Source organism: Tenrec ecaudatus, chromosome 14, assembly GCF_050624435.1.
Source record: "Tenrec ecaudatus isolate mTenEca1 chromosome 14, mTenEca1.hap1, whole genome shotgun sequence".
Taxonomy (NCBI): Eukaryota; Metazoa; Chordata; class Mammalia; order Afrosoricida; family Tenrecidae; genus Tenrec; species Tenrec ecaudatus.
Genome location: NC_134543.1, coordinates 110255697 through 110270686, shown reverse-complemented (window position 1 = coordinate 110270686; position 14990 = coordinate 110255697). Strand labels below are relative to the sequence as shown.

At 46.2% G+C, this 14990-nt stretch overlaps 1 protein-coding gene across 1 annotated transcript in view; it reads left to right on the top strand.

The window, feature by feature from the left end:
• SHC4 (SHC adaptor protein 4) overlaps positions 1 to 5868 on the top strand; it is a 151181-nt gene extending 145313 nt beyond the window's left edge. Inside the window, exons 11-12 of the mRNA XM_075530971.1 lie at positions 739 to 992; positions 3481 to 5868. Coding sequence (XP_075387086.1) covers positions 739 to 992; positions 3481 to 3636 — 410 coding nt within the window. The 3' untranslated portion in view covers positions 3637 to 5868. The remainder of the gene's footprint in view (positions 1 to 738; positions 993 to 3480) is intronic.
• Positions 5869 to 14990: the final 9122 nt, after the last annotated feature.

Below are 14990 nucleotides of genomic sequence, written 5' to 3'. Positions count from 1 at the left end.
CCCATGCGTGCACCCCACCCCACTCATTCTCTCTCGTTCACACGCGCGTACAGCAACTGCAAGAACTGTCCATCAACTCTAAACAGATTTCTTCTTGGTTTCTTGGGTTTTTTTGTTTTTGCTGGCGATAATAGAAAGACCTGATTGTTGGTCGAGGAGAATATTTTCAGCAATTTGCAGAGAATGTATTTGTGAATCTTGTGTCCAAAGTGTGGCAGGCAGAGAGCAATTAGTGGAGACAAGACTCTAACCTGCTCAAGAGCGAGCTGGCTGACAGCTACTCCTTGGCCAAGATGTTCAGGGGAGGATCGTGTATAAATCGTAAGGCTCGATTCAGAAGGTTTCTCCTTTGTGAAGAGACCCTGGCATGAGGACATGGACCGCGATGCTGCATTTAAAACGGTGAAGGTCAGTTTCGTGGTCCCTTGTCCTGGTGAATTTGCTGTATTAAACATGAGGTATGCATTCTAAAACTCAGAGTCAGCAAAAGCATTCTTGCGTTAGTTTGCATTTCGAAAGACAAAGGCTGGTTTTCAGGGTGATGTACTGTCCACTTGGCCAGTGTCAACATATGAACTCCGGGCAAGCACTTTCCCTTATCAGTCTGACCATGCTACGGATCAGTCTGATAGCCTTGCCTGTCTCCTGGAGACCCTTTTGAGGACTCCATAAAGGAAAAGGCGGGACAAAGGCAAAAGTAACTCGGGGCGCTGTGTCTCTCCTGTGTCCCCACTTCAGAGGCACCAGAGACCGTTCAACCTGGCGCCACAGCCCAGCCGACCAGCTCCCGGTCGCTGCCACACATTAAGCAACAGCTGCGGAATGAAGAGTGTTATCATGGCAAGCTGAGCCGGAAGGCGGCCGAGAGCCTCTTGGTAAAGGATGGGGACTTTTTGGTTCGAGAGAGTGCAACATCCCCCGGCCAGTATGTGCTGAGTGGACTCCAGGGAGGCCAGGCAAAGCATCTTCTCCTGGTGGATCCCGAAGGCAAGGTATCGTTGGCCTCTTGTCATCGGCTGCTTCAGATGGCATTCTTGTAGGGATATTCTGAAGGACTGATCTAAAACCTGGGGCTGAAGAGTGTTCAAGCCTAAAGACTTACTTTTTCTGGAAGCACTGGCTGGAGCAGGAAGAGCCAAGTAGAGGCCAGTGGACAGGACTGAGTAGGAAGTCATCCTGCTTATCAATTGGGAGGCCGCCTCTTTCTCTCCCATTCAGTCCAGTTTTACCAGCGCACCGAGTATCCGCTGCATGGCAGTACAGGATTCTCAGCTGACTATTGCTTATCATTTTATACAGCAGATCTTTACCCTGAGGCTGGGTGAGGTGGGAGAAGGGCAACCAAAGCCTCCTGGTGTGTTTCCAGTTGCTCTGATCGCAACCAATTCGAAAGGCTTAGTGCAGGGTCTGGCAGGTATGTTGAACTCTGATAGGGGGCAGGGTTTTAAGAGTGGGGGTTTTGCCCATTGGTAGCCCTGGGAGCAGGCAGAACAGGCGAGGAATCTAAACCAATAGAGGACTAGCAGGCATGGGGGGAGCACACAATGTCTATGGTGGAACAATGGCCCCAAGAAGCCCTGGTGGAGGGTAGGACTCTGCGTGCACAAGGAAGTGCCTGATTTACTGAGAGCAGCCAGACGTGGTTGGCCTTGCTGGAGGAGAGGAGTGATGTACCTACAGCATGTGGGACGGGGCCATGGGCATAACTGTCTGCAGGGCCCAGCAGGGACTGTAAGCGAGTAAAGCTGAGCGGAGGGGTAGCCTGAGCATCGGGTGGACCAGGTAGGGTGGACTAGATAGCGCATGTCCTATCCCAAGGGGACAGTCACCACACAGCTCCAGCCAGCGGTTGCCAGTAGGGTTGAGGTCCAGTGGGGCCAGATTTGATTTTTCCAAAGAAGCCACCGCACCAGGGTGTTGTATCAGGTTCCCCTGGTTTTCGTTCTGATTCCTCACAAAGCACTCTGTGGGTGGACAGTCCTCAGACACCCCCCCAACCCCCCCAGCAAACTGCCTTCTTTGTGGAGTACTGGGCCAGAGAGTGGCCCGTTGACAGTGTCTGCTCTAGGAAGCTTAATCTGTGCACTGGGCTGATCAGACAGAAGCCACGAGGTATGGAGAAAGCGACAAGGGTTGGGGTTACAATAGAGGGGGTCTGACCAGGACAAGGGCCCGAGGAGGCGGGAGGGGCGGGCAGAGCGAGTGGAAACGGAGAGCCCAGGTGGCAGGACTGTTGGGATGATGAGATGCGTTTGAGGCAGCAGAGGAGGTAGTTTTCAAGGCTGAGAGCCAGCTGAGAGTCCGTTGGAGACTGGTGCCCTTTCCCTGGAAATGCTTGAGTGGGTATTTAGGAAAGGATATGCTTTTACACAGTCATAGTACCTTGATGAAAATCAGCACATTTAACACGGATACGATTCCATCCTTGAATTCATAGACCAGATTAAAATGCCAATTAACCCTAAGTGGGTGTGCTCTTAAGAAGCTGAAATCCCATGTGCAGACATACAGAACTGAAGGGATCCGTTTTAGGGGAATTATAGGGGAGTAGCCCCCAGACTCATATGACAGATCGCTCCATGGCCACACCCTTGCCTCTTCTGAACAGTCCCCAGCCTCTTTCTAAACATGTGTGAAGGCATGGCTGATGAGCCAGCACAGCTGATGTGCATAGCAATGCCTTCCGCCCATGCGCAAGGTATCCATTGCCATTAAGTCAATTCCAACTCACAGTGACCCTAAAGGACAGAGAACTGCTCCTAAGGGTTTCTGAGATGGCAAGTCATTATGGGAGCAGCCAGCCTTGTCTTTCTCCCAGAGAACAGCTGCTGGGCTTGAACCCTCAACCTTGCAGCTAGCAGCCCACCTGGACTCTTTATGCACAGGGTAAGGATGCAGTGGTACGAGGGAAAAGTTCACAGGAGACGGCATAACCTTAGGGATACTGTTAGTTTGGCATGTAGTCAAGGTGTTCTGCACCACAGGTATTTGAGAATAAGTCTGTGAATTCCGCAGGCAAGAGAGACGATTTCTCCACTGAAAGGTGTGTGAAGGTGTCTTGGAGGAAACCAGAGAGGCAGTCTACTCCACAAGAGCTTGCTTCCCGTATAGACAGGATGGCGGGAGCACTCTTTGGATGGAACATAGTTGTAATCCTTGGGTTTATTCTTGTCTACCAACCAGACATGGTGACATAAAAAGCCAACAGTAGCATGAGAAAGAGCCTGATGGCTTGGCTGACCAATGTTTACCCTTTTATTAATTGCATAGACTATTGCTTTGAAAAGGTAATGGGGAGTGGGACCATTGTTTCACAAGGGAGACGCGGTGTTGAAAAGTATTTTTCCTTTTCTTTATTCAGCAAAATGCCTATTTCAGTAAGACATTAGGTTTCTGCCCCCCCCCCCCGCATGAATTTTTTTTACATATTTCGAGAGCTGTGATTATTTAACTGAAATACACTTGTATTTCCTTTTCAAGGTGAGGACCAAGGATCATGTATTTGACGATGTCGGCCACCTGATCAGATACCACATGGATAACAGCTTGCCCATCATCTCTTCGGGAAGTGAAGTAAGCCTTAAGCAGCCAGTGAGGAAAGAGAACACTGCTGGGCTTTCACAGTCCCACCAATGAGGATCTTGAAGGACCAGCATGCAGATAGTGCAAGAGACTCCCAATCTCCTGTCAGGTCACAAAGGAAACGTGACCTCTGTTTCTCCACTGTGTATTGGGGGACAAAGATAACTTGGACGTTGACCCTAGATAAAATAGGGCACTCGCTGTGACGTGCATCTTTCCAAGACTGTGACGGCGGACACAGTCTTTTACAGAGACTTTACAGAGCAAGGAGCTCACCAAAAGTTGTTCTGCGGAAAGGGAAAGTCAGAAAACGGGGAGAGGATGGGCCCGTGGGGAAAGAAATGATACTTACGCACGGATGTCACTTTGTCAGGTCACACTGCATCGATACCACGCTAAAAGCACAATTAAACCTTCCCATGCTAAAGATAACTTGAATGAACTGCTGGGGCAGTAGTATGTGCCTTCGACTTCATATTTGGGGCATTTTCATATTGGGGATATTCGTTCTAAGTGTCTTCATGTTCTATAATTATAGAACCATTTGCCAAAAAAAGTATTTCCTTGCTAAAAAAGAAGTGGTTTGCTCGACAACGCCCGACTTCATTACATTTTCTGTTTAGCAGCACTTTCACAGCAGCGTTAAAATATATAAATTCGACACTGAAAACAGACAGGGCCTTTGTGAACAGCATAAGGTCAAAAGCCACTGAAAGCGTCGCTCTGTGTCATTGGTCCATCTAGTTTATCGGTTGGAGTGTTGGGACCCAAATTCTCTGACTTGATATCTTTCAGTCTTTTCCGTGTGGACTGGTCGCATAGGCAGTTAATGAGGCCACATTGATCCGTCATTTCTAACTTCATCACATTTTTGTCCCTCCTCTTCTTCAAAACAACTACGCATGGCTTTAAAAGTTGAGGTACATCGCACCGAACATCCAGACTGGTCCCATTCTTAGTTGCAGGCCTGAATTCATTTGCAAGGATAGGCAAACATCTGCAGGACCACCTGCCACTGAGTCCACACCCCACTCTGATGTGTATGCTCAGGATCAGACCAAAAGTGGAAGGGAGGAATCACTGAGTGAAGCAGTTGGAATGATCCGCCACATGTCGGTCTAACCGAGAACTGGCAGCGAAATGCAGCCTTGAGTAGGGAGATGCCCTGGCTCTGGGATTCATGGGCTCTCAGCCTTATGAAAGGGACTCTGAGCATGTTGCTTAATCTGTTGGCCTCGAGTTTCCTTATCTGCAACATGACGAAACCGGGCTAGGTGAATTCAGAAGTCCAATTCCAGCCCTAACGTACTATGAATCTATGAAAAGAGATCGGTGGTGTTCACCAGTGTGAATATGTAAGATGAAAATCTAGTTGTTTTTCTCTGCTCTCTGCAATCACAGAAAGAATGACAGAGCTGAGATCAACATTCAGGTAGTGGAGACCCCAACCCTTTTCTGAAATGCTGAAGTTTGGGGAACATACAGAAATGCGAGGAGGAGCGGATTTGGGTTGATCTGACCGGCCAAACACGGCTTTATTCCTGTCCCTGCCTTTGCCCGGCCCTAGAGAGTCACGGGCATAACTGTAGAGTAGGTTTCTATCCTGCATTACTGGACAATTGCCTTAACTCCACTTTATTTGGCTACGTAGGTACAACTTAATCCTCACAATTGTGATCTATTTACTAGGTTTTAAATCAAATACAGAAACCGTCTTTTGGATCAACATAATCAGCAATCAAGCACACTGAACTCTCTTACTATTTTTATGTCAAGGTTTATGGTTTCGTTTTACTTCTACAGCTATTGACGTCTTAGACGACACTGTTTCCTTTTATACAGCGAGGGAACGTGTATTTTCCACCTGTTTGTGTACACCTCAGCTCTGGATTATCTGGTCTATACAGGGACCAGCATGGGTATAGATACGGAGACGTGTCAGAAATCCAACCACCTTTCTCAGAGGCAGGCCAGTGCTGAGCAGAGTGTTAATCGGGTTGCAAGCAGGGGCTCCGGATGGAGCGGTGTCAAGCATGTCAATCACGTGGGCCGCACACGTGCAGAGTCAGTCTATGACTGCCATGGGTATAGCATTGGATTTGCAAGTTGTTCAGTTACAAACACCACCGACATGATTCAAACCAAACAGAAGAAAGAACGGTCTGATTGCATGCTGTTTTTAATCTCACTCTTAACCTTCGTGGGTCTGAAAGTGAAAATCGATTTGCCTATAAATACCTGTCAACGATTTTTAAAAAAAAATAAATGAATGATTACTGCTTTGTGACAAAAGAGAGCATATGTCTGGTGTTTGGGAGTTGGGCAAGTCATCGTTTAGAAGATGAATGGGGATGCTGGCGGGGGAACAGATGGCTCACTGAAATTGGGTAATTCGAGGAGGGTTTAGTAAAAGGGACTGTTTACAAAGTGGTAGGTGGGAGAACAGAGGAAAGGCTTGGGGAGGACAGGACCTTGGGGCCAGGGAGAGCTGTGTGGCAGGGCCACTGTGTGGGAGCTGTAGCCCACAGGGGAGGCTCCGTCAGCCCTGGTGCCGCCCCAGGGTGGAGACTGGGGAGTAAACAACCTGAGTTTTCTTTGTTTCTCCTTCTTTGCTTTGTTCTCCTGTCTGGGTTCCCTTCTGGTTTCAGCAGCTTGATGCAAGGGAGGATCTTCATGCACACCAAAGGTGAGCCCCAGGGGACACCACATAAGTTGGAAAAGTGTGGAAAGGGCCATCTGGGACAGGTGGGGGAGGGATTCGACACTGCCAGGGCAGAGGACTTTGAGGTATTCAAACTTCTGAAAACATCAGCGAGCTTTGGGGTTCATCAGGAAGGCGAAGGTAATTTGCAAAGAAATAAAGAGAGTTTTGGGTAGCCAGCACAAATGCCAAACGTTATTATAAAACCAGGGAAGCTCTGGTTTTGAATCACTGGTTAGTTTGCTCAAGAGCAGCTTCCAGTACATTCCAGACTTACAGCGTTACCTATCATCCCGGGCCTTTGTGTTTCTTGTGAGTCAATCTACTCTTTTTGCCATTTTCTCACTTGGAAGTATAGATGGGCAAATAATGCATGTGACCCTTGCTACCCTTTATTATTGGAATTTTAGATCCAGAAAGATTACCGTGATCGTTAGGTTTAGTGTCAGCTTGGCGGGGCTGGAATTCTCAGTAGTTTGGCAAAAAGCAAACAATTCTCATGCTTTCTCACAATTAAAGGCTTTTGTGCTGGAGGCCATCACCGCTTTTATAATGTCCTCCCTGCCTGGTAGAATCAACCACTGAAAACTTGATGGAGTACAAAGCTACCAAGGTCACCCTGAGATGGGATTGACTCATTTGAAGCTGGGTAGGTTGGTGTTTGGGGACAGTCTCATGGGTGACCTCGAGCCCTCGGATGACTTGGCCAGTAGCCTTCATCTGGTCACTCCAGCTGAGCAGTGGGGTGGGAGGTGGCTGTGAAGGGTAGATGAAGGTCTTCTGAGGTCTGGAGTAAATACAATGTAAAGGGACAGTTTCTCGATTAAAAAGATTAATTATGAATACAAAAGAATGTGTGGACATGCGTGCTGGGTGTATTTCTGAAAGCATTTCTACACAAGGACCAGTACGTGAACTGTACTCTTACGTGGTGGCAACTACAGAAAGCAATTCCATTCAGTCTGAACTGAACGCATTTCCAGCCTACTCACCTTCCCCTGGGCTATATCCCCAAACTTGCTACGGCCTTTACAGTGCCGCTCAACATGAGAGCAAGTACAGTAGGGAGAAAGTAGGGATGGAGGTGGACAATGTTTTGGGGTTTTTTAAAAAAATCATTTTATTGGGGGTTCGTACAACTCTTATCACAATCCATACATCCATTGTGTCAAGCACATTTGTACATTTGTTGCCCTTATCATTCTCAAAATATTTGCTTTCTACTTGAGCCCTTGGTATCAGTTCCTTATTGCCCCCTTCCTGTCCCCTCCTTCATGAACAGTTGATAATTTAGAAATTATTTTTATTTTGCCATGTCTTACACTGTCCAGTCTCTCCCCTCACTCACTTTTCTGTTGTCAGTCCCCTAGGGAGGGGGTTATATGTAGATCCTTGTGATTGGTTCCCCTTCTATCCCATCTTTCTGTTACCCTCCTGGTATTGCCTCACTCATTTTTGGTCCTGAGGGGTTTATCTGTCCTGGATTCCATGTCTTTCCCAGTTCCTATCTGTACCAGTGTACATCCTCTGGTCTAGCTGGATTTGTAAGGTAGAATTGGGATCATGATAATGGGGGATGGGGGTGGAGGAAGCATTAAAGAACTAGAGGAAAGTTATATGTTTCATTGGTGTTACATCACACCCTGACTGGCTCATCTCCTCCCCTCAGTCCTTCTGTAAGGGGATGTCCAGTTGCCTACAGATGGGCTTTGGGTCTCCACTCCACACTCCCCTCATTCATGATTTGATTTTTTTTTTTTTGTTCTTTGATGCCTGATACTCGATTCCATCGGCACCTTGTGATAACAGACTTTTTCCATGTGGGCTTTGTTGCTTCTCAGCTACATAGCTGCTTGTTTATATTCAAGCCTTTAAGACTCTAGATGCTATATCTTCTGATATAGCCAGGCACCATCAGCTTTCTTCATCACATTTGCTTATGCACACACTTTGGAAGTTTAAAAAAAAAAGCCTGGTAGGAGGGGCATGTAAACACATTGCTAGGGGTCCTGCGGTGAAGGCAGATAAACTTTAAGGCAATTCCACCACCAGCGTGTGAGCACCTCCCCTGAAACCGTTGCTCCTGTAGAGCAGGCGTTCTCCCACAACAACTCTTCTTGGATGATACCTCTTTCTTCCTGCTCCTGCCAGACCTAGAGTTTCTGACAACCTCTTCCCATGACTAGTCGTTGAGATTTCACTATTGCCAGGTGACTCCCTTTATTTTGTCCCATTCTACAAAGGGTTCCTTTATGTATTGCTCTTCAGTGATCCCCTTCGAGAATGACAGCTGATTTTTTTCCGGGAACCTAACTGCTAAGAAGCGGGGCGGTAATGCTCTGGCTTCACTCAGTCCCCATCATCTGATGATGGGCCGTTTTTCACCTCTCACAAGGCTGCGGCAAAGCAGGCCGTCACGGTGGGACTGCAGAGCAGGGCATGGTGGCAGGGCAGATGAAAGACTAGTGCTGTGTGAATCCTAACATGCGGAATTATTTTAAGGCTGCAATTTGGGGACCATTCCTGTACTTTAATAACCTTCCTCTGACTGTTTGTTCCAGTGAGTCACTTTCAAGAACACAGGGAGAAAGTTAGGAAAGCTCAAGGACGGCATTTTCCCGTTGGCTAGAAGAACTTTGTCCAAACTCAGTCTGGCCTACTTCAATTTTTCTCTAGGGCCTTTGTGACCTACTAATTTGCTAGGCAATAGGAATTCCAAATGTAGAGCCCTGATCTGCAGCATTCCCTGTTAATGAAGCAGCAAGCAACAGGCATCCTGCCTGTTACCCTTAATCAAGACTATAAGAACCTGGCCGAAGAATACGATTCAATAAGATTATTGCTTGAATATTCAGCAGACTTGAAGCACTTCCAGATGAAGGTCAAAGACGAGAGTCTTCAGAATGGGTTAAACCTCCACGTTGAGATGACCTCCATCCTCACAACAGGACCAACAGACAGCATCATGATACAGCGAGGCAAGATGGACTCATTTGCGGATTTCATTTTACTCGGATTTGCGATCAGCACTCATGGGAACCAGTAAGTCAATCAATAAAGTGACGCATTGCATGGGACACCTGCTGTACAAGACCCCTTTCCAGTGGGAAAGGGCAAAGAAGCCACTTGAAGGCTTAGGTGTGCCTGAGGGACGCAAGCCAGGGTATTTTCAGTCACCTCATCCGCATGTGAAAGATGGACAATGGAAAAGGCAGCCTGCAGAATTGATGCGTTTGAATGAGGGTGTTGGCAAAGAATATTGAAAGGACCATGGAATGCCAGAGAAACATACAGATTGCTCTCAGAGGAAGTAAGGTCAGGATGTCCCTTAGATGTGTTAAAAAAAAAAACCAAACCAAACTCTTGTAGCGCTCCTGGTCCCTACTTAGCGGGACCCATCACCCCTAGAAGACTCCTCAAAGCACTCCGCCTTTCTCCCTCCACGGGCTGGGAGGCTCACTGCTCTGTCTAGTGCTGGTCACAGCTCTGTCTCCTAGATGGAGCACAGGAATGTAGGTCCAAAGGATGTGCTCTGTTCCATGCTCTGTTCCAGGATTCCTTCCTTCCTTCCTTCCTTCCTTCCTTCCTTCCTTCCTTCCTTCCTTCCTTCCTTCCTTCCTATCATTTTACTAGGGACTCTTACAGCTCTTATAACAATCTGGCTCTTCTTTCTCGATGATAGTGAGATCCCTTTTTTCCCTACCTCTGGGCTGGCAAAACTAACACCCCCAACCCCAACACCCCTGCCGACAATTTAGGGTTCTATATATCTTATTTGCATAGCTCCACGCCCCAAAGGGTGTCATGAACCTTATTTATATTATTAACAAGCTAGTCAGTCCTCTTGGTACTCAATAATCACCTCAGATTTTCAATAAATAAGGCAGACTGAAGAAGAAATGATGTGCTTGAATGACGGCGTTGACAAAGAATATTGGCACCACAATGGAGTGCCAGAAGAACAAACAGATCTGTCTTCCAAGAAGTACAGCCAGGATGCTTCTTAGGAGAGCAGATAACTCGCCGCCATGGAGTCAGTGCTGACTCATGGCGCCCCCTGGTGGATTTCTGAGACTGCAATTATTTATGGGAATAAAAAGCCCAGTTCTTTCACCCAAGGAGTCACTGGTGGTTTTGAACTGCCAACCTTGTGGATCACAGCCCAATGCTTAACCACTCCATCAGGGCTCCTTTTCTCATGTAGTTTGGACATTTTAGCATGAGAGACCAGACCCTGGAAAAGGACATCAGGCTTGGTAAGGTTGAGGGTCAGCAAAAGAGAAAAAGACCCTCAACAGGATGGGTAGAAACCATGACTACAACAATGGGCTGAAATCTAGCAAGAGTTGTAAGCACAGTCAGGACCAGGCCATGTTTCGCTCTGTTGTACACAAGGCTGCTATGAGTTGGAACCAAATTGACGGCATCCAATAACACAACCACCACTGAGTCATTTGGGTAGCTGTAAAGACTGTGGGTTGAAGGGTCATGTTAAATAATTCACTGTATTACAGGGACATTACATCATGATGAAAGGAGCCCACTTACCAAGAATACATCAGTCATAAGTATGATTCAACAACAGATTTATAAAATATGTGAACTAAATGTTAATAGAACTTAAAGGACAGGCAGACAGATCCAGTTATAGTCAGAGACTATAATGCCCAATCTCACAACAATTGATAATACAACTAGGCAGAAAATCAGTCAGGACACAGAAGACTACTCCACTACCATCAACTGCAGATCCAGTTCACATAGACAGAACAGTACACTCAACTAGAACCGAACACCCATTCTTTTTTTTAATGTAACCATGAGACAGCCACCCAAGTAGACTATATCTTGGGCCATAAAAACGAATTTCAACAAACCGAAGAGAACTGAAATCATTCAGGGTATTCTCGGATCACAGTGGATTCACCTCACCTATCAACAACAGAAAGCCAACACTTGGAAACAAGCCACACGTGTCTAAAGAACCCTGGTTCAAAGAAGAAATCTGAAGGAAAACTAAAAAATACACCGAGCCGACTGAAAAGGAAAAGATAGCCTATCAAATTTATGACACACCGTGGAAATACTGCTGTGGGAAGTACTGCCTCCTGTCACCTATGACAGTGCTGTTTGAAGTGAGGGTTCTAAAAGACAGACTCCGCTGACACACGTTTATACTGAAGAACAAAGCCAAACCTAATTCACTGCTATGCAGTAAATTCTGAATCACGGTGACTCTATACGACAGTACAGAAATACTCCAGGTTTCCGAGGCTATAAATCTTCATGGAAACAGACAGCGACACCTTCCTTCCTCAGCACAGATGACGGATTCAAACCACCGACCTTGAGGTTAGCAGCGTAATACCTAACCCACCACAGCTCCTTCACTGATCCAATATGAGGGGCGCTTTTATTGAGGACAAGAGACACAGAGAGAAGACATAGAAAAGAGTCAGTCATGTGATGATAAATCTATAGGGCAAGCAATATCAAGAAACATCTGGAGCTACAAGAAATTACCAGAGAGGCAAGGAACCGATTTTCCCTGAGAGCCTTCGAGGGAATCAACACCTCAGACCCCCTGACACAGCTGCCGAACTGTGAGGCAGTAAAGTAATCCACTTTGTAGCATTTTTCCCAGCAGGCTCAGGAAATTTATACACTGTCCTAAGACACATGTTCACCAAATACCTTTAAACATGTAGCCATCACTTCACTGTTCTGCTCACTCACATGTGCTCATGTTTGTAATCAGTCGTGCACTTTTCTTAAGAATTATATGTTATGTTGCATTTTGCCCATTAAATGTGAATGTAAACCTTTCACATATGCCTAGACATGAAACCTTGTCTTGATACTTCCTTTCTAATCTGCTAGGGGCCTCAAGAAACACAACTAGAGTGACTTGGGCACTTTTTAGCTTTTGAAATGGGCAGCATTCAACATCCATGTATATAGTTCTTTTTTTAAAACAAAATTATTAGGGGCTCATACAACTCTTATCACAATCCATACATACATCAATTGTGTAAAGCACATCTGTACATTCATTGCCCTCATCATTTTCAGAGCATTTGCTCTCCACTTAAGCCCTCTGCATCAGGTCCTCTTTTTTCTCCCTCCCCTCCTGCTCCCCCCTCTCTCATAAGCCCTTGATAATTTATAAATTATTATTTTGTCATATCGTGCCATATCCGACATCTCCCTTCTCCCCCTTTTCTGTTGTCCATCCCCCAGGGAGGAGGTCACATGTAGATCCTTGTAATCGGTTCCCTCTTTCCAACCCACTCTCCCAGTATCGCCCCTCACACCCCTGGTCCTGAAGGGATCATCCGCCCTGGATTCCCTGTGTTTCCAGCTCCTATCTGCACCAGTGTACATCCTCTGCTCTATCCAGACTTGCAAGGTAGAATTCGGATCATGATAGTGGGGGGGAGGGGTACAAGTGGGGGAGGAAGCATTTAGGAAGTAGAAGAAAGATGTATTCTTCATCGGTGCTACATCGCACCCTGACTGACTCATCTCCTCCCCTAGACCCCTCTGCAATGCGATCTCCAGTGGCAGACAAATGGGCTTTGGGTCTCCACTCTGCACTTCCCCCCTCATTCACTATGGAAAGATTTTTTTTGTTCTGATGATGCCTGATACCTGATCCCTTTGACACCTCGTGATCTCACAGGCTGGTGTGCTTCTTCCATGTCGGCTTTGTTGCTTGTTTATCTTCAAGCCTTTAAGACCCCAGACACTATATTTTCTAATAGCCGGGCACCATCAGCTTTCTTCACTACATTTGCTTATTCACCTGCTTTGTCTTCAGCGGTTGTGTCAGGAAGGTGAGCATCATAGAATGCCAATTTAATAGAAGAAAGTATTCTTGCATTGAGGGAGTACTTGAGTGGAGGCCCAATGTCTTTCTGCTACCTTAATACTAAACCTATAAATATAGGCACATAGATCTATTTCCCCATCCTCTATATACATATATTTGCATGTATACATGTCTTTGTCTAGACCTCTATAAATGCCCTTTGCCTCCCAGCTCTTTCCTCTATTTCCCTTGACTTTCCTCCGGTTCCACTATCATGCTCAGTCCCTACCTGGGTTTCAGCAATTCCTCTTGGTCACATTAACCTTGATCATGCCCAACCAGGCCTGCCACACCCACCTCACCACCAATTTGGATCACTTCTTGTTCCCTTGGGGGTGGGGGGGGAGGGAATGGAATAGAGGGAGGTGGGGGGTAAGAAAATGGTGTTAACAAACCATGTATATAGTTCTTAACGTTTTGGATCTTTATCAAGTTGTCACCATCATGTCATCTGATTGTTTATTCATTTGTTAATTAAAAACCTTCTTGTGATTTGAATACCAGGCAATTAACTAGCATACTTTTTAGACCAAAGATAATTAAAAAGGCAAGAGACCTGGTATACAATCCCTCTTCCTTCCTTTCTTTTTTGTGTGTGTGTGTTTGTGTGTATTTGTGTGTGTGTTTGTGTGTGTGTGTACAGGAGTAGAAAGACCTGTCTTTCTGCCTTGAACCAACTTAGAGCTGCCTGGCTACCTACTTCTGAAAGGCCACCTCACAGCCAGAACAGTTCTACTTGGACACACTTGGGGTCACCTCAATCAGCATCAACTCAATAGCCACTTACAACAATGACAAGTCATAGGACCAAGGGAAAGCAGAACTGTCGGGCTTTACAAAGTTCAGGGGTCTGGCAGACCTATGGGCTTTGTCGAAATTATTTGGTGGCTTTCAGTAAAGTCTCACCATATTCATGACATAGTGATGGAGGCAGAACTTTTCCAATAGGATGCAGAGACATGTAATAAAAGGTTACCACCCGACTCAGTCTCAGGCACTCTGAGAAAGAGTTATCTTTCTCAGTTATCTGAGAAAGAAATGTAATTGAACCAGCTTGGGTATGCTGCTCGCCCTTGAGTCAGTGGGCGTGGCCAGGGCTGGGCGGCCATGGCAGGTAGAGGTGTATACAAGGTCATAGTGGCTGTGGGAAGAAGCAGATCCCATGAGAAGGGGCTGGAGTAGGGCAGGTATTTTGAGCCATGTCCAATGAAATGAGACCCTAGAACAGGCTTGGCACAAAGTAGATGCTCAAGCAATATCATTGAATGAACGAAATACAAATAACTATCTGATTTTCCTCAGTTCTTGTCTCAGTCTCCTTATGCTGCTCGAATGAAATAGCAGAGTAGGCGACTTTAAGGTAGAAATATGATTGATTCATAGTTTGGGAGGTTAGCTATCCACCTCAGGCTATTGGCTCTAGGAGAAGCTCCGGTCCTGTCTGTAGCCATGTGTTCCCTGCCTTGTAGCTGGCTCCTCGTGTGGTTGCTTGTACCTGTGTGTATCTCTCCAAGTCTGGTATCCCCTTTCAGAAGACAACACCCAGCAGGGACGGGGTTTAGGGCTTCCCCTACCCTGGCATGACCTCATGAATATGACAAAAGAATAACATTTCTTTCCAAACAGCGTCATGTTCACAGGCTCAGGGATTAAGGTTTCATAGATGTTGTTTTGGGAACCAGTTCTTCCAAGAATCAGTAACAGTTCTTTCCAAACCTGCCCATTTCCATCTCTAACATTACATACTTTTGTCTTGTTCTTATAAAGTCAGCTCCTTTGGGACAATACCTTTTCTGCTCCTGTTTCCCCAAAGAACATTCACCTGAATTTTTCTCT